The 19,018-nt window shown below is 40.7% G+C and overlaps 1 protein-coding gene across 10 annotated transcripts in view; it reads right to left on the reverse strand.

Moving 5' to 3' along the window:
- ST3GAL3 (ST3 beta-galactoside alpha-2,3-sialyltransferase 3) overlaps positions 1-19,018 on the reverse strand; it is a 186,752-nt gene that overhangs the window by 136,625 nt on the left and 31,109 nt on the right. For 6 of the 10 annotated variants that reach the window (XM_017743508.1, XM_017743506.1, XM_017743507.1 and 3 more), the window contains 2 exons: positions 3,283-3,330; positions 1,400-1,555 (listed from right to left, as the gene is read on the reverse strand). The exons of 1 other annotated variant lie outside the window; for it this stretch is intronic. In XM_017743508.1, the coding sequence (XP_017598997.1) occupies positions 1,400-1,555; positions 3,283-3,330 (204 nt within the window). The remainder of the gene's footprint in view (positions 1-1,399; positions 1,556-3,282; positions 3,331-19,018) is intronic. 3 more of the 10 variants (XM_017743509.1, XM_017743511.1, XM_008640798.2) reach the window with 2 other exon arrangements.

Genomic DNA, 19,018 nt, shown 5'->3' on the forward strand with positions numbered 1-19,018 from the left:
TCATCCTTCACAAAATGGTTATCTGAGCATCCAGCAGCTGAATGAAACAGAAAGTTTCCTTCATAGTTCTCACAGCTTCTCCCCAAATGGTTATGGACTTTGACTTAATGAATCACTAACAGCAAACTTCTAAATAAGCACAGATTTAAATTCTCAGATGATTATTCCTCTATCAGTGTGAACTCAGCATGTGGAACCATGGTCTTACATGTGGGCTTTCACAAGCACATGAACTGCAGCAGATATGCTACTCTAAACCAAAGTTTAGAAATCCAAAAGAGTTAATACATGCAAACAATTTGAGCAAGACCTAGATAACACTTGGTTGCTTGTAATGTTGGAACTATCACCTTTTAAATCTGCAGTGAGAACATCTGCTGTGAATCAGTGGTCAGTACTGCAATCAAACACGTCTAACAAGAGCATAAGCCTACAGCCCAAAGGTATTCAGTACTTTCAGCAAGCACGGTAGCATCTGGGAAAGTTGAACATTCAATGCATTCCTACCCAAGCCTTAGAGAAGAAAAATTTAGCTTGCTGTCAGACACAGGAGGTAGGAAAAAGTCTTGAACAAAAATAGCAGGGGTATAAATCTGACTTTCAAGGTCCAATGTTTGACTTGGTAGCAACAAAGTAAAACAAAGCAACTAGAGAGGAAAGAAAAAAATGAAAGGAACACTAGCTGTCTATGGCAAGTGAATGAAATCTAGGTCTCCTCAAACACTCTGTGTCCTGATTGTTTCCCCAAGTTCAGAGCATGACACCCCTCTTTCTGAAATGGTTTCAACTGAAACACTGGCCTAGACATCACATCAAACACTTACCTCAGCTGCTCAAGCTTTATCTTTCAAGGGAATGGACAGCCATGAAGAGAATTACAAAAGCATCTGGACTTGTGAAGGCTAGACCACAGCATGAATCTCACAGTTCAGCCTCACTCAAAGCACATTTGGCTTGCATGTCCTCTACCCAATAATCTCCTCTGAAGCATTACATTAAAGCTCCATACCCAGATGAACTTCTGAACACTCAGTTCAGAAAGTTTATCCAGAAAAACCTAGACAGTGTCATTAATATGAGTTGCATAAGGACAGATTTCCAGCATTCTGAAAACTAAGACTTGCATGTGGGACAAAGTTAAGGGGAAAGCCAAGATAAGGACAAACAGTCAATTCAAGTAAGATACAAAAGCTGCAACAAGACATTGTCTTTCACATGGCGTGATTAACAGGTACCAAAGAGCACTTATAAGCTGTTTAATATGCAAGTACAAGTACCAGTTTTAAGCAGCATGAAATCTTAACAGGGAGACTATTATTCTCAGCTGGTTTTGACTAACAAAGAAAAAGGTATATGTAATTTTATGTTTCAAAGCATATAACTTTAGCTGAAACATCACCTACTGGGAATGGCTGGGCCTGGAGCTGCCATGGTTTCTGTGGGTTCTTTCTGGGCTCTGTCTTTTCCTGGGTCTGCAGCAAGGTGAGATGGGATGGACAGCGGAAGCACAATAGCCACAGTTTTTCTGTCTCTCCTTCCTGTTCAACAAGGAAAGCTATCCCTCAGTTGGACAAACATCACACATCTTGACATCTTATTACACACACCAGTTCAGAGCAAGGTGAAGTTTGCAGCACAGTAAGTGCAAAGTACTAAACATAAGAGCAATAAATATACAGCTTTCTCAGACATTTCTGAGCCTCCCTTCTCAAATAAAAGCGTTATCTTCACATTTCTTCAATGAAGAAATTCAGTCTCATTGCAGTGAAAGGGTTTACAAAAGATCAAGTCTTACTGTCTCAATTCCTAACCAACCCAAACTTGAGTTGTAAAACGCAAGCAGAACAAAGACCAGTGCTTTTAAAACAGATCCAGGCAGTCTGATGGCTCACATGTGCCTGTCTGCCATCCTCCATATTAACAGAACTCCAAAAGGCACAGAGCAGTTGAACCATTACTTCCCTATTGGTAGTAACATTTATGGTTAACTCCATAGATACAAAATCTGTGATTATAATTCAGGGAAGGGTATCTCAAATCTATGCAACTTCCCCCCTGCGTTGGCCGACTAAAGAGACCACCACCCAATACAGGAGGCAGGCAACAACACAGTTCAGTTATGACATATTAATTAGTAACAGAGAATTAAGAGAGGGTTTCTTCCCCCCATACAAACAACAACATATCCATTTGGCACCCTAGAGATACTCCCACATCAGATCATGCACTGAGTGTGTATCTCTTTCCAGATATAAGTTTTAGAGGAGATACAGGGAGAGTAAAAGAAGTTTGAGGTGTTTTAAACAAAGTAAGTTACTACCACTAGCTCAGGGGTTAGTAAATCAGAAATGTGTCCAAGCTTTGATGTTAGTGTCAGGAAGCAGACTCTCTTTCAAACTGTGCAGGCAGAAGACAGGTGCTATGTTGGAAGGCAGCATGTTCCCCCTATCAACCTAAGAGGAAAGGCTGGCAAGCAAGATAAAATAAAAAAAATCCAAGTGAAGACTTTGTCTTCTGTGAAAGATGATAAATATCCCCATCTTTTAAGTGTTGAGGGGTTTAAAGTTAGAAGAACAATTCTTACCCTTTCCCTTGCACTTCATATACCATTATTTCATCAAGTATTATGCTCACTATGGCGTGCCTTGGCTGCAGCTTGCACATTACACACAGCCAAATGGAGAGTTACCGATCTAGTGAAGTACCCCCAACACAAAAGAATTTTTGATTTCTGGTTCAGCTTAATTGTAGGTCATGCTTAGGTTCCAAAGGAAATTAGATTGGGAAGGATTTGCCCTGGGGTTCGATAATGCTGGTCAATCTCCATCCAAAAAAAAAAAGGTTTCCAGCCCTGTTGGTTTAGTTACGACTCTTTCGCCTTCTCCTTCCTGGAAGCATTCCTAATGTCTCTCCCCAAATAACTCAACTGTTTGTTTAGCTGGGAAACTATCCTAGTAGCATGAAACAGTTTTTCTTCAGCTCGTGGGTGACATCATCTTAATGCCTTTCACATGAGAAGAGAAGCACAAACTGCATCATCAACACGTGTCCAGGTCATTTCCTCTCTGGGTAAGGGAACAGTCCCGCAGGTTAATCCTCGTGTCGCACTAAGGCTCTTAATACTCCCACTGCACTTAGGAAAGAACCTAGTTACCCTTTGGCTAGATGGTTGATTCCCACAGAAGTCTGACTCAGTGTCCTGCCTCCCAACATGGCTACCATGTCCAGTTAAGGAGAAGCCTTGTCATGAGGTGGGAGATAGAGAAGAAGGCAATGTTGTACCTGAGCCTATTGTATGTCCAACGGAGTCAAAGGAAAGAACCACTGAATCTGTAACACAAGAGTACAAGTTCATTTTCCCCTTTTTTTCAGCACCATTTCTTGCTGTAACATTTTTTGTTATTTTGCTTAAGCAATTCCTTAGGCTTCCTTCTTCCAGGAAGCAGAACAATTTCTTCACCAATCAGGCAAAACAACAGGCATCTAGCAAATGCAAAACAACGGAGTATGCAATAAATCACAGTGCCATTAAGAAATGAAGTAGATACAATTCATTGAAAAGAATTTCATTTTATGTCTAATAAGCTTGGTCAACTGAATCATAACATGCTTTGACTGCTGGACTAGAGAGTTATTTCTTATCAAATGTGTTACCAGTACTTTGTCCCCACTTAGGGGCCTCACCTGTTATGATCAGTTTTTCCCTGACACTGTTTGCTAAGCCAAGCACTTTGTGCTCCTTGCACTTCTCACCATGTTTCCCACATCTTTACTCACAGTAGTGGCTTCCCAACTCAATGCATTTCAATTCATCAACATCCTTTCACCTTTGCACTATATGCAGCACATGCGCCAAGCATCAAGAAAATATAACCTCTCTACTTGATATTTATTTATCCATCTGGGGATCACAACAATGCTTTTATCCATGATTGCAGTGACAACTCTTGCTCACCAGTTAATGCCCAACACTTTTAGTCACTGTTTCATACAATGGGGCACCCTTTACTTCAACTGTGGTTTAAAGATCCTAGTTTTCATACATGCAACTTGACATTTGGCCATGTAGAAACCCTTACTGCCTGCTTGCACTCAGCTCATCCCATGATTCAGACCCCTGTATTAGTAATTCATTTTCCTCATCTACCACCCTTCCAGCCTAGAATCTGTTTGCAAAAATATCAGTAATGATTTGATATTCTGTTCCAAGTGGAGTTGCAATTTGGTATCATGCTCAATAATGGGGTTTCCCCCCAGCTTTATGTTTATTTGAGACAGGCCAACATTTATTTTGGTAGTAAGCCTCCTAATTTGCCAATTGTTTTCATGGAAATCCTAATTGAAGGAGGAAGCCTACCAAATTCTGTTCCCCTACTAGTGGAGTAGAATTGGGCCCAGAACTTAAGAGACAAATTGCCAGTGGGCAAAACACTACAATAGGATTAATAATTTTATGGCCCTGGAAGCTTTAAACTGACACAGCAATAGCTGAACTGCCTTTCGTCTTCACCTAAAGGAATAGACTGAATCCTTTGACATTTCTCTTTGTAAGGTTTCAGATGTGATCAACTCATCACACATCCTTTGCAGCACCACAAAGGCTGCGAAGGTGTAAGCTCTCAGTGCAAAGCAAAAAGCCCAAGCACAAGAAGAAAAGAGTTTAGCCTGCTTAAAAGAGTTTAAGCTGTCACTGCATCACTTGAAATTTGGGCAGGTTACAATCACAGGCACTAGCAGTTACCATGTTAGAACTGAAAATAACATGACATAGGACTGAGCCCTTGGCTTCTCTCTACCTTACATTATCCTCGTGCTTATTTTCCAACTCTTAAAAATGCAATAAGAAAGTGCGGATTTTCAAAATAAACACTGTTGTTTTAATAAAGGACTATTAATTTGACTGGGTTGAAAGAATTTTGAAAAAGAAGGTCTGTGCTGTCTCAGATCCAGCATTATGGTAGTAAAACTAAAAAAATTAAAAAGAAGATATTACTAGTCTCAAAACTTACTCCAACAAAAATAAAAATCCATCTGGACTTAACAACTGTATTTCCTCTTTTGGGAATAAAATTCAGACATCATTATATTATTCTAAATAGCAAGGAGTTTAATTCATTTTAAGTGCATTAACTTCATTTGCCATCAATTCCAAAGTATCTCTCTGTGGGGTTCTACTTTTAAAAAAACTGTTGAGATTTTTATCAACATAAAGTACTGCTTTGTAGTTAATGTCAAATTTAAATGCTGTTAATTTTCCTGAAATATATTTTGTGTTCAAACACTGCACATGAAATATTAGGACTTATCTAAGAATGGCTGAAAAGCACAGCAAGCACCAAATTAATAACATTATCACAACCCACAAAAAAAGTATAATGTTTCATTCCTTTAACTGAGAACGTTATCTTCCTCATAGAAAAAAAACAATTTACAAGTGGAGTAAAAGCTCCCTTTTCCAATCCAGTCCTTCATGCTACTCTTAGTTTCAACACCAAATTAACTGTGAATAACCTGTATTATAGTCAGCCCCCCCTTGACCTCCACAAGTAATTTCACAAAACATGGATCTTTGTTAAAACAGTGAGTTTATTTCTGGTATTAGCACTCCAAAAGTGAAGAAACTATAAACCTGAAGAAAGCTGAGAAGATAATGTGTCATCTTTCTTCTACCCAAACAGCTACTCACATCCAGCCAATTTCAGAGCTACAGGTTATTTCTGTCAGAAGTTGATGGAGATAAGCATTTTTTGAAGCAAGGCAGATTTATTTGCAGATACACTGAGTTCTGCTTCCACAAACATAAGGAGTTCCTTTGCTTCTAGTTTCAAATCTCTTCCAGTCATCGCTCAGTTCAAAACCCTCCTGACTTTCTAGGAGACTTTTTGCTGAGACAAAGTGGCAGCTCAGTCTGTGCCCAGCGCCTTTCCCCAAGCCCTGGAGTCTGCTCTACCTTTCTAAGGCAATCTTCAAAGACTTTATCTTTCAAAACTTTTAAAGACACAATGTAAAACATACCCACTTACATGCGCCCTTGCTTTAGGTGCCAGGAATTGTTCATGCCTGAAGGAGCAGTCCCCAACCTTTCAGATACCTACTTCCATAAACAAGCTTAAATATTTTTCCTCCTGCCTTAACTGAAGGGCAGCCTTTATGCCCAAATCATTAAATCTGACACACAGTAACTTGCCAATATGTACAGCTTAAGGCTGCACACACACCACACTGCCAGTCTTTTACATCTGTTTTTCATGTTAACTACAATCTTTTTTTCAGTAGCAGCTTAAAAAAGAAAAGGAAAAAAAAACCAGAACAACAAGATACAGCAAAATCCAAATGTAATTCTGGATCTCATCCAATCCATCAGAAGAAGCAAAGACAGCACAAGCACTCACTCAATTTAGAAGGCACTCAGTGCCAGGAATAATGATGGCTGAGACCCCACCAGCCAGACTGCAAAGCTGCTTTGGGTCACTTTGTGTCAACTTTAACCTAATGTTGCATTGGGACCTATGCTCTGGGTCACTTTCCCCTCACTCCCACCATCTGGTTAGAGCATCACAAATTGGAACAATACATGAATCTGCTCCATCATCCCCCACAAAACAGGCAGGGCTACCTGAATGCAGTCCATCACAGCCCCTTGGGAGTGTGGACGAACGCTGTATGAGACCCTGCTCCACTGCTGTGAATCCAACAGAAGGATCCCATTTCATTCAGGAACCAGGAGCTCGAAGACAGACTCTGCAGAGACCCTCAGTACTGCTCTGGGAACAAATTTAAACTCAGTTTCAACAATGCTCCATACAGGACCCAGAGATGAATCTACCTTTGAAGGAACACAACTGGATTTGCACAGTTCTGTTCTGTAGTAAAAAAAGAACCCACCAAAACCAAACCTTAAAAAAACCCACCTGGAAATCTGAGGTGACTACATTTATTGCTGCACTTACACCACAGTCCAGCTAAGCCATCCAGGTATATGGACTGATTGTATTTCAAGGCAAGGGAGGCCTATCAAGTGTTGCTGACCCCTTACCTTTCTCAGGGCCTGGATAACTATGCACCACACTCCCCTGTCCCCAAGACAGGCAAATTAAATTATCCATCTTGCTGCATATATTGTGCGCCTTAGCTCTGGGCATTTCTGTACACCAGACAAGTATTTTACTGCTACTCATAACAGATTGCTGTATCTTTTCCAGTACTATAGTTTCCGAACAGAAAAATAAACAAAGATTTGGATCTTCACAAATGAGTGATGATCCTGACCAACAAACTGAAGATTTGTAGGAGACAAACAAAGCCATGCTGAAAAACATCTGAAGTTTCATACTCCATGCACACCACTAGATAAACATTTAACATGTGTACTGCACTGAAGAGATGTATGGAAACAGCTCTTAAAAGCCCAATTGTGTCAATGTCTTAAAATCATGTAGGAGCAAATACATGGACTCATTTCCAATACAAAATACAATTACTTTGATTCCATCATTGAAGAAAATGCAATACACAAACCAAAAAACAAGCAGTAGCAACACATAATGAGAACAGTAAATATAATCCACATTCAAACAAGAACTGTATATAAACTGTATGTTTACCTAAGTGCTGTTTCAAAATTTCAGTTAAGATTTTTATAGTAAGTCCCTCTGAGAAGCCACTAACTCTTTATTGCTTTTTACAGCTTCTCCCTGGAAGGATTTGTAGATATTTGTCTTAACCCATTGGAAACCAAAGAAGCAGAATCAATGACTTTTCTTATCTGTGTTTTTGCTGGGGGGGGAATGTTTTGGGGTTTTTTTAAGGAAAAAAAATGCAAAACCAGACTTCAGCAATAAAGTAACTTCCCCAAGAAAAACAACATGATTGTGTGCTGCTTTGGAAGTGGTCCTGAGAAATCACAAACCATCAGTCCCACTGGAGTTATAAGAGTTTAATAATAAAGGCTTAACACAGCCTCAATACCACATACCATTGCAGCAATATACTCCACAGGCCAAGCCAAACAGGGAATATGAGAATACATCACAACATAAGGCTGTGATTTGGCACATCCTCATTCAGACACTCAAGCTCTGAGGTCTGCATTGCTTTCTTGTATGCATAATCAATGTCTCTCATTCCACACCCCTGCTCTCCAGATACTCCGATGGATTCCTACAGAACTGCAAGCTGTATTGAATAACATTTAATGTAATTTATACCTCCAGAGCTTGATCAGAGACCAGATATCCTGCAGAGCTCCATCAGCTGAACTGGGGATGGCAACTGCAGTAATATTAACTAATAAAATTTTGATTCAGAGTCAGAACGATAAGAAAAAAATTAGGTGCTTCATTTTTATTACAGAATTAGAACAACATCCATAAGGGTCTGTCATTCATCTGTCTTCCTTTTTCTGCTGAGTACTGAAAAGTATAGGATCAAACATTCCAATAGCCATCAAAATTTATTTCCTCTTTGGGATCAATATTCTGGAACATGACATACCAGAGAAGGAACATTTAATGTGTGAAACTCTTCATAACTTGCTGACAAAGAGATCAGTAACAAAAACTATTCTTATGTTTCACCAGTCAGGAAATGAAGCTCACAAAAGCAGTGCACTCTCAAAAAACATGCTACTGTCAGGATTCATTTGGCAAGATGATCTCCTGCCTTAAAGAAAAAATATTTTGAGTAAGACCCACTCTTATCATGACTATGCAATATACTGGATAATTCTTATATCCAAAGAGCTGAAGGGAACTTAATCATTTCAGTTCTGTCTTACAGAGATCTTGCTTAGATATCTAAAGCATGAATATCCTTCCTCAGGTTCAGTAAAGCGCAACTGCCTGCACTTTAAAATTACTTGACAGGGCAACCATCACTTCCTAACACATGGTTTTGCATGCTGAAGATGGATTTAGGGAAGGGCTAAGTAGTTTACTCCGTTTAATGACAAACACCATCCTACTAACTTACCAAGTATCCTACTTTTGCATTAATTTTGGGCTCCCCGTTCCCCCAGCTTGGTCTATTTTGCTTTACTAAGCTCTTTCTTCTATAGTGCCAAGGACTTTCCTACTTGACACCTTTTTCTGAGCACAGTGAGATAGCTCTGTGTTAAGGGCACTGGTCACTACAATAACATCTTTTGTACCACAGTTCAAGGATGTTCCAAGTTACTCAGATTTATCATTTAAAACTCAAGGCACCAATTAAGACATTGCCTAAGCTCCACTTCACACAGCATCAGTGAAGGTCAAAGGAAACACATATAATACCACTCTTACTGGTAATGTCAGCTCCTACACACTTACTCTGTCAAAAACAATCAGCAGTGCTCCCATCTTTAGACACCACAAGGAGTTATGATCTCAAGTAGACTGTTTGAGCAGCATAACTCTAACATTTTCAATATCTAAGATGAGAAATTACTTACAAAGATGACACATACAGAGCACAGGCACACTTCCTAATCACAGATGTGAGAGCTAATAGCAGCAAATAAAGGGACTGCAAGTTTTGGCAAGCAAAACACATGCAGAGATTCAGTCCAGTGCTATCTGCAGCTGATAGGAGACCCAGGTTCAAGTTTAAAACTTAGTCCCTTTATGGGAAGGGAAAAGTCACTTGGCAACAGGACACATCTTCGGCAACAGGAAACATCTGATTATAAAGAACATTTCCAATAAACTCTGGATTTAATAAATTGTCTTAAAACAAGGCTGCACTAAATTTGAATGCCCGTCCTGTGTGCCACCTGGCTATACCTATTTTGATACGGAGATGTGGGAATAGGAGGATGCTTGTTTCACATAACATATGTGTGAGCGAAGACTCACTCTTTGTCCTGGGTTGCAGTGTATTCTATCACCATCCTCATGAGTTGTTGAAATCAGGTGGGGCAGTGTTTCCTTGCCTCCTCCCCCCAGACTATCTTTCTGTTAATTGCCCATCATTGTCCTGCCGCATGACTCAGAGATAACTCCCTCCGGACTATCTTCTGTTAATGAGCCTAATCAACACTTTGTCTCATGACTCATCACCCCATTGTGAGATGCTCCACCCAGAGGGAGGAACCAAGCATCCCATCGTGGATATAATCTGGGACTCTGAACACCAGAGACAACCCTTCCCACTGGATTTCCAGAGGACAGGAGCTACACAGCCACCATTGGACTTTCTGAGGAAGAGCAGACTCTTTTACTACAGGATCACTGCTTCAGAGGACTGCTACCACCACCGTGCCTAACAGGGTGTCAGGTTGTACCTTGACTCTGTCAGTTTGAACCAGTGTTTTCTTTTACTTTTTTTTCCTTTTCTTTAATTTCCATTAAATTGTTATTCTGACTTGGTGCCTCCCACTGGTTTGTTTTCAAACTAGTACACCCTCATTTGAGAACACACATCATTGGAAGATACCATAAGAATGGAAATATTTCATTCTTAACTAAACAATAATTCACTTATGCACTGTACAAATTAAAAAGTTTCTGCATTGTTGCTCTAGCCGGTATCTCTTTAAACACCACCCCCATTTATCAAAGCACACAGAACTAAACAAGACCCATAGGTTCTCTCTCCATTTCTGTGGCTGACCCAAAACACCCATTTTATTGACAGCTGACTTCACAGCCAAGCTGAACCCAGATTCCTTGGCCATCTACTCTGCCCAGACATCAGGTCCGTTTTGTGCTTCAGCCTAGAGCCAGCCAGCTTCCACACCGGGAAACTTGACACGGAGTGCTGAGGCTCACCACAAGCTCTGCTGCAGGGAAGGCAGGCACAGCTGGCTCAGAGTGAGTCTCTGCAAACTAAACCACAGCCAACAGGGGTAATTTTGCTATAACCCATGCAGCCCTGAACAAGTCCTTTGATTAAACTGTTTCTCATCTATAAAAATAAACAATCTGATTTTTTCCAAAGACCCATGGATAAAAGGCTTGAGAACTAAGAATGGATATAGCAAAGTATTGTCACTCGTCTGGAGAATTTAATGTGGCATCAAGGTCTACTGGTTACACTGTAAACAGAAAAGTCATTCTCTATCACCTCTCAATTTCCTGTCACTTAATTGAAAATACAGCTCTCTTAGTGATACTGAACTTAAGAGATATAGTAATATTTCTTTAGGCAATTTTTATTAATTTCATGGAACCTCACCAACCTTTCTACACTTGCTGTTTTGTGCATTGCTTCTTTTTCATCAGGACGTTTGTTATGAAGTGGTAAATGAACTGAACAAGAAACAACACTCATGTTCCAAACAGATGTATTTTTAAAATGGTCTGAGCATGAAAATTTTCTTTATTCTGCAATGAATGAATGGAATGAAAAGATGTGGTGTCCTGCGCCAGCTGGCAAATGCTTCAGAAGGATATTACATTGCTATTGTCTTCAGCAGCGCCCAAATAACTGTTTGGTGGCAGGAAGGGCTGGTATGTTTTGCTCATAAGATCAGTATTTATTTGGATCGACTACATAACTTTGCAGAGCCATGACCAACATGGTGCTTCACTCTGGGCATCAGGGATGTGCAGCTCCTCTGTGTCCACCACAGCTCCCTATTCCAGGAGAAGGCCAACAACATCAGCTTCTTACCTTGCTCCTTCCAGAAGGGAGATGGACAGTTCCCAGAGACAAAGGAGAAGGGGAGATCAAGGTGCTGCAGGCATTCAATGAAAATATACTTGGCTTTGAGGAACACAACTGTAGAGAAGGTACAGAACTACCATAAAGTCACAAAAACACCCAGGCCAAACTACCAATAAAGCTGGTATCCAAGAGGTTCTTGACAATGAGAAATCCTTTTACTAATCCCAAATAGACTCTAAGTATTTTAAGGAGCTCATTATCTCCTAAGCAAAGCCTCATATTTTGGTTTCAATTATTACTGTAGGACAAAGTCAGTCATACTCCCAAATTCCATAGAGGAACACGCAATGAATTACAAAACAGTGCAATTTCTGTCTTTGAAGATAACAATCTATGTGGCAAGACATAAAATGGGTACTGGCAGTTGGGGAATTACACAGCACAGAGAAAATTAATTCTGTATTTTCATATTGCAAAAAAAGTATATATTGTTAGCTTAGATACTATAAAACACAAAGCATTTATAATTAGAAATAAATTGCTTTACTCTTGTAGCACTTTTTTCTAAATATGGACATGGGCTTTTACCTTAACAAAACACAATTTAAGAGCTGTGTCTCAAACTTACATATACTCACACAACTGTCAGAGAACTCTGGAAGGCGGATGCACATTATTTTCTGTTTTACATAAATGAAGACATCTACATGCAATGAATCACAATCAGGACAACAACTATTTTAATAGCCTGGTCTTGGTTTTATGCCCACTGGAGCCACTCAACTACTTTTTCCTCCCTTTCCCTCACATGGAAAAACCTTTTCCTTTTCCGAGCTAGCTCTCAGGAACCCCTCCTTTCTCAAAAGCAGAAATGCAAATATTTCAATCAGGAAATTCATATTCTTGAGTTTGTTTGAAAATTATCTACAACTTACGATATTTAGCCAGTGGTCAAAAGCTTCCCAAAACCTTAAAGCACACAACATCTGGCCAACTACCACAATAACTGCCAACAAAGTCATATGTAGAGTTTTACAGTGAGATTTGTCATCTCTCCTGGCTCTGCCTGGAGCACAAACAAATCACAGGAAGGAGTAAGGTACGAGGCATGAGCATAAAACATCCCCTGAATATAAGTATTTTAGAGGCATCTTGTCTAGAAAATGACCATGCTTGAATTTCTTCTGCATTACAAGGACCTAGATCATTTATTAACATGAGAGGTGATGCTGAACAGAAAGTCTGCCGGATCCGTTTTTCACTCACATGTTTTGCAGTTTGGGGCCAGGGGGAAGTTTGTGGGAATTTGTTTAACTTTCAACAGCATCACCACAACTGATTCCAAAATTTGAAGAGATTTCTGGCCCATCAAATCCTAAAACTTATTAAGTTTCCAAAACATGCTAAAACTTCTAATCTAAAATTTTGATTTGAGAGGTCCTACACAGAATGTGATTTTATAAGCAGCGGACATACACAGAGAGATATGGAGCATAAGTTCTTCCCAAGCAGACTGGCTTGAGGAGCAGCTTGTCCTTACCTTACTGACACACTAACTGGTCTACAAAGGGCATTATGTCTACACAAAAGCCTCCATGTCCTAAACACCGACACAAGCAAATCTGAAATAAAGGTGTTCCCAGAGTATCTGACTATGAAAGCACCCATACTCAGAGAAAAAAAACAAACTAAAAAAAGCCCCCAAAACAAAAACCACAGTAACTGAACAGTGCATATATTCTCATTTCCTATTATTTTCTTTTACAGAAGTGTTTGATTTGAATTTAAAAAAAAAAAAAAGGTTCATCAAAACATAAGAAAAATAACCCAGGGATGGACTAAATACTGTCAGTAGTGCCTCATTTCCACGTGCAGAAATTGCAGGACGATGAAAAACTTATTGAAATAGCAGCTGCAGGAGTGGAAGTTGATCACCACACACACCACCCAGTCCCTGGACAAATACAGCTGGAGACAATCTAAAGGAAAAGTGTTCCTCCTATCACACCACATACAAAAATACAATGAATCCCTTTAAATTAGCACTTGGCAGAGAAACAAGCCAGTGAGGGGAAAAAAAACCAAAAAAAAACAACCAACCAAAAAAAGCATTAGAATAATTCCAAGGCACACAGACGGTTAAATAAGAAGAAACATTGGTTCTAGTCTAGGATCAATGGAATTAAACTGCTGAGTACTTCCCTGAAGTGTTTCACAAAGCAAGCAAGCCTTTTTAAAAAAAATAACTCATAGTGTAGTTTCCAAGTCAGCAGCAGCTAAAAGCACAATCAAGCTGCCACTCCTCTAAGTGGGAAAAGGACAAAAAAAAAAAAAAAAAGATGCCAGTCTCACCTCCAGCTACAAGAACTTTTACTGTCCATGGATAAATTGTATCAAGAAGATCCTTGTCAGTCAACTGAAGCTTACAGTGACACAAAGCTTGTGTGCTAAACTGCAACAGGCAGTAAATTACTGGAGAACAGCAGAGAACTACACAGCATCCAAGCCTATTGGGTGACCCTCTTTGGGAAAGCCACAAAGTCTCTTGCATCTTTGCAACAAGCAATCAAAATGCCTCTGGAAAACAAAACTAAATAAGAAAACCCACCCCAAAACCAGAAAGGAAAACCAATCCACATCAATGGACTACTTTAATGAAAATATTGAGACAAGGGATAATCTTGCTTAAGAACAGTAATCCAGCATCCAGCAGTAGCAGCATCACTGAAGCATTGATTTTTTTGTTGTTGTTGAAGATCCTGTGAAACTGCCAACTCTACTTCACCAAAAGCTGAAACTTAGAAACTGAGAGATGCCAAGAATAACTCCCTAAGTCAATTTCCACAAAGAAAATCCACTGTAATCTCAGGAAGACAAAACTTCCACAGCGCTCCACAACAGACTCCATTCCTTATTAGCATTTCCAGCCACCTGCTGAAGTGTGCTTCCAGCCAGGATTTCACAGGCTCACTGGGATTCACGAATTTTAGAGTTTCACCAGTTCTGGATTACTCCACTAGCAGAACTCCTTATAAAAGGCAACAGTCATTTTATTAACTTTATTCTAAAACAGCTCCTCATCCAATACGACTTCATTTGACTGGCAAAAAAACCCAACAGCTTGATGTTGGCAGGTCTGGGATCAATTCAGAAATGGAAAAAGGCCTTTTCTTGGTTTGTGACAAGTCATCAATGTTGGCAACTTTTTGGCCCTAAGTTTGACTATGAAATTGCCTGCGCAACTGAGCAGATGATAAGAAAAGAGAGGAGAGGATTAAGTGAAGGGAGACAGGAATGAGTAGGGCATTCTACAAATAAAGAATATTGCAGAAGCCTGAGACAGCAGCTCACAAAACACAAAGGCCTGCTGGTCACTCAGAAAAGGCAAACTGTGTTTCTAAATGGCTTAAGCTGTTGGGTTTTGAAGTCAGGGTTTGGTTGTAGGGGAAGAGATTCTTTGGTTTTATGAGGTTTTAAAACTGTAATAAAAGAGCATCTTTCCCAGGCTGGATAACCTTGACGTTCCTTTTAAACCATACTAAAACAAACATGCCCATCAATTCTCCCAAACCAAATCAAGAAATGGCAACACTAACCATGGTAGATGCTATTCAAGGCGATACACAAACCTCAGCATCTCAAGGCCAAGGACTCCATATGGAGAAACACAATCCAAAAGCAGGATTTAGGGCCAACTTCAAAATTGCACATATGGAAGAGAACTGCAACCACCTTAGGATCCTCACTGCATCCAAGCAGCTCGTTATCACCAGCCCCAGGCCCACAACACTTCAGAAAAGGAAATAAAGTTATCAGTTGAAGCAGAGCACTTTCCCACAGCTGGTTTTAATTAAGCTAATTTGGCAGTAGTGACTGACAGCAAGCAGAGCCTTCCCAAATCACTTTGCAAGCATTTTTGCCAGCATTTCACCATCTGTGATAACCAGGAATACTTGATACTAACTAGGATCTGTCTGAGGTACAGCATTTTAGAGCCGTGCATCCACTCCTTTAAAATCTTCTGGTACAGCCACTGTTTACAGGTAACTGGAGCCACTGCTTGCAGATAATGAGGTGTTGGGAGAAGATGCACAATTTGAGGAAAGGTATTGGATAAATTCCACTGAGAAAACCACTCCTGAAAAAGCAGACAGATCACTTGCCAGAATCCCGTCATACCTTGGCCATACCCATGGTACATGAAACTTATAAATGACCACATGGGTATTGAGGAGATTTTGGAGCTGTAACAAACAGAACAGCCTATATAATTTCTAGGGTAGTTGTCCAGTTTTTCTTTTGTGGATACATGCAGGATATAGGGCAGGTTTACCAGGAAGAAATGCTTTGGGTTACACCATAACCTCAGAACAATCCAGGGTATGGCCAGACTGTGCAACCTGAAGCCCCATTAAGGCAATGGGAAGGGGTCTAGCAAGGGAGATTAATGTTAATGATAATCTTAATGACATATAACTAGAAGGAAATCTTTTTCTAAGGTAAATCTGTGACCAGCAATTGGAGTGGCAGACACTAATGGCATCAGTGCCAGCAGTGGTACATGAGACCAACATACATAAGGAACAGATGGATCAGTAAATGTAAGCTAAGAACATGCCAGAAGAAAGTATAGCCTTCTGCAGGAACACTTAGCACATACCCAGACCTGGTCTGTCTGGTTCACTCAAGATATGAATATCTGATACAAACACTAGTTCAGATTAAAACACCGACCTGGCCAACCCCAGTAAATGCTGATTGCTGACATTAAAGCCAGGGAAGTTGCCAGGAACCAAGCTTTATGTCTCAACCAAGGCAAAGGAAACAACGAAAGTTGCAGGATCATAAGTCTGGGCTTCACAAGAGCAGAATTCAGGGACCAGCTTCAGGAAAAACCCACAGGATATGGGCCTTGGGAGAAGACTGGTGCAGGAGAGTTTGCTCATTTTGAAGAATGAACTCCACCATGCTCAAGAATCCTAGAGCCAATGTGCTGAAAATCAAGCAATGGTACCAGGAGCCCCACATGGATCAACAAGGAGTTTTGACCATACTTAAATATTAAAAGAATGCACACAAGAGGTGGGAGCGGGGACAAATGTAGAGACAGTGCCCTAGTGTGCAAAGACAGACTTAGGAAAGTCAAATCCAGCCTGGAGCTGAAAACAGTCAGGGACAAGAATCACTTCTACAAGTCATTGAGCAGTAAAAAGAAGACTAGGGAAAATGTGGGCCTCCTGCTGAGAAAAAATATGGAAAAGGCCTGAAGAAACAGGCACGCAGATCTCATGAAGTTCAGCAAAGAAAAATGCAACGCCCCGCTCCCGGAGAGGAATAACTATGCCCTATGGGCTGGGTGCCAACCTACTGGAAAACAGCTTTGCAGAGAAGGACCTGGGAATCTGGGTGAAGCAGCTGATCCAAGCCAGCAACATGCCCTGGTCACAAAGTTGGCCAACAGCCCCCAGGGTGGGGGGACCCTTCCCCTGGCTCAGCACCAGGGGGGCACTGCTGCAGGGCTGGGGCACTGCTGCAGGGCTGGGGCACTGCTGGGCTCCCCTTACAGAGAGACACATTGGAACAAGTCCAGAGAGCTAAGATGATTAAAGGATTGAAGCATCTGCCGCGAGGGGAGGCTGAGAGAGATGGGATTGTTCAGCCTTGAGTAGTGAAGGCTCAGGAGGATCTTAGTAATGTAACCTGATGGGAAGGATTAAAGAAGGCAGAGATGGGCTCAGAGGTGAAGTGCCCAGTGAAAGGACAATAAGGCAATGGGAACAAACTGAAAAGCAGGAAATTCTGTTTAAACCTAAGAAAAAAACAACATCTCTACTATGAGGGTGCCTCCTAGTTACAACTATTTTGGGACTCTGTGAAACACCGTTGTTCTAAATAAGTATTGCTCTTAGGATTTTTGTGCAAGTATTGCCTGTCAGTTGAGACTGCTTCAGAACAAATTAAATGCAGAGGAATCAACTGAAAAAAAGACAAACCTTCCAGTCTGCTGGTAACACTATGCCAGGCAAAAAGTCTTAACAATGCATTAAAAAAGTGATAATTGAATTTCTCCCAGATAGAGCACAGGGTAAATCCAATAACTACAAGGTTAGGGTTCACTTACAAAGAATTTCCTTCCGAGCATAACGAAATACATTGTTAATGGCTCCTATTTGAGTGCAGGAGTGAAAATCCAATGATCCTACAGAGGTTGTGATTATTACCCTTAATAAACTGGTTTTTACTACTGGCTTTCACAAGAGGAGCAGCCAGTTAAATTCAATGTGCAAACTGGAGTGTTCTGGCCAGGAATTGAGTTAGCTCCCAGGATCTGGGCAGTTTCTCTACAGTTGTTCGACATGCTCAACATGACTGAAGTGTCCTGCACTGACAAATTCCCCCATCAAATTTCACCCATCAGAAGATTTCAAGCAGGTGAAAATTTACATAGTGATGCTACAGAAGGCACAGAAGCTTTCCAGCACAGCCCCAAAAAGTCCATTTCCCTATGTCCCTTCCTTTGAGCCATCGCAAGGACTCCCCTGGCTGAAAGGTCAAACTGGCAAAATGCCTTTTGACTTTGGTCTTCTGCTGTTTTGGACTAGGCTGGCATTGTTTGCCACACCATCAGTCAAACAGAAACAGCTGGCTGAAGATGAGCTGTAGAAATAAGGGTTAGGGTTGAAGCACAAAGAATGCACATTTCAAAACACAGTTATAGCCAGTTATAGCTAGTTTGGCTAGCAATGTTTCCTGTAGCCAAAGCCCAAAAGCACATTAATACCTTTCTACCCACTCCTCCTCCACTGTAGCTCTACACCTATCAGATATCTCATCTTCTGCTCCCAATAGATTCCATCACTAAAAGCTACCCTGTCATCCCAGAAACATGCAGAAGAATGAAGACAGACTGGGGAAACAGTTATTGGGGCCGATAAATAATTTTTCTTTTTCAAGCCTGTCTATATAAGGTCTTCTCTCAATGAAATCACACTGTGGTACCTGTAAAATTATCCACAAGGACAAACCATGATGAGATGTAGACTCAGCACGTGAAGTGCTTCAGTGAGTTTGCTACTATACCTACTATATCTTGTACCTACAAGGGGTATCTTCTGACACCACGGCTTAGATCACTTTGCAAAGCAGAAAACTTCACTCACAAAGCAGTTATTTTTGCCAACTTAACATCAAATAAGCCCGTATCAGAATCCCATGGAATCACAGAATGTTTTGGGTTGAAAGGCATCTTAAAAACCATCTAGTTCCAACCCCCTGCCATGGGCAGGGACACCTTCCACTAGACCAGTGCTCAAACCCCTGTCCAACCTGGCCTTGAAAACTTCCAGGAAGAAGGCAGCCACAACTTCTCTGGGCAATCTGTTTCAGTGCCTCACCACCTTCACAGTAAATAATTTCTTCCTACTATTCAGTC

This window comes from Corvus brachyrhynchos, unplaced genomic scaffold, assembly GCF_000691975.1.
Source record: "Corvus brachyrhynchos isolate BGI_N302 unplaced genomic scaffold, ASM69197v1 scaffold48, whole genome shotgun sequence".
In the NCBI taxonomy this organism is placed as follows: domain Eukaryota; kingdom Metazoa; phylum Chordata; class Aves; order Passeriformes; family Corvidae; genus Corvus; species Corvus brachyrhynchos.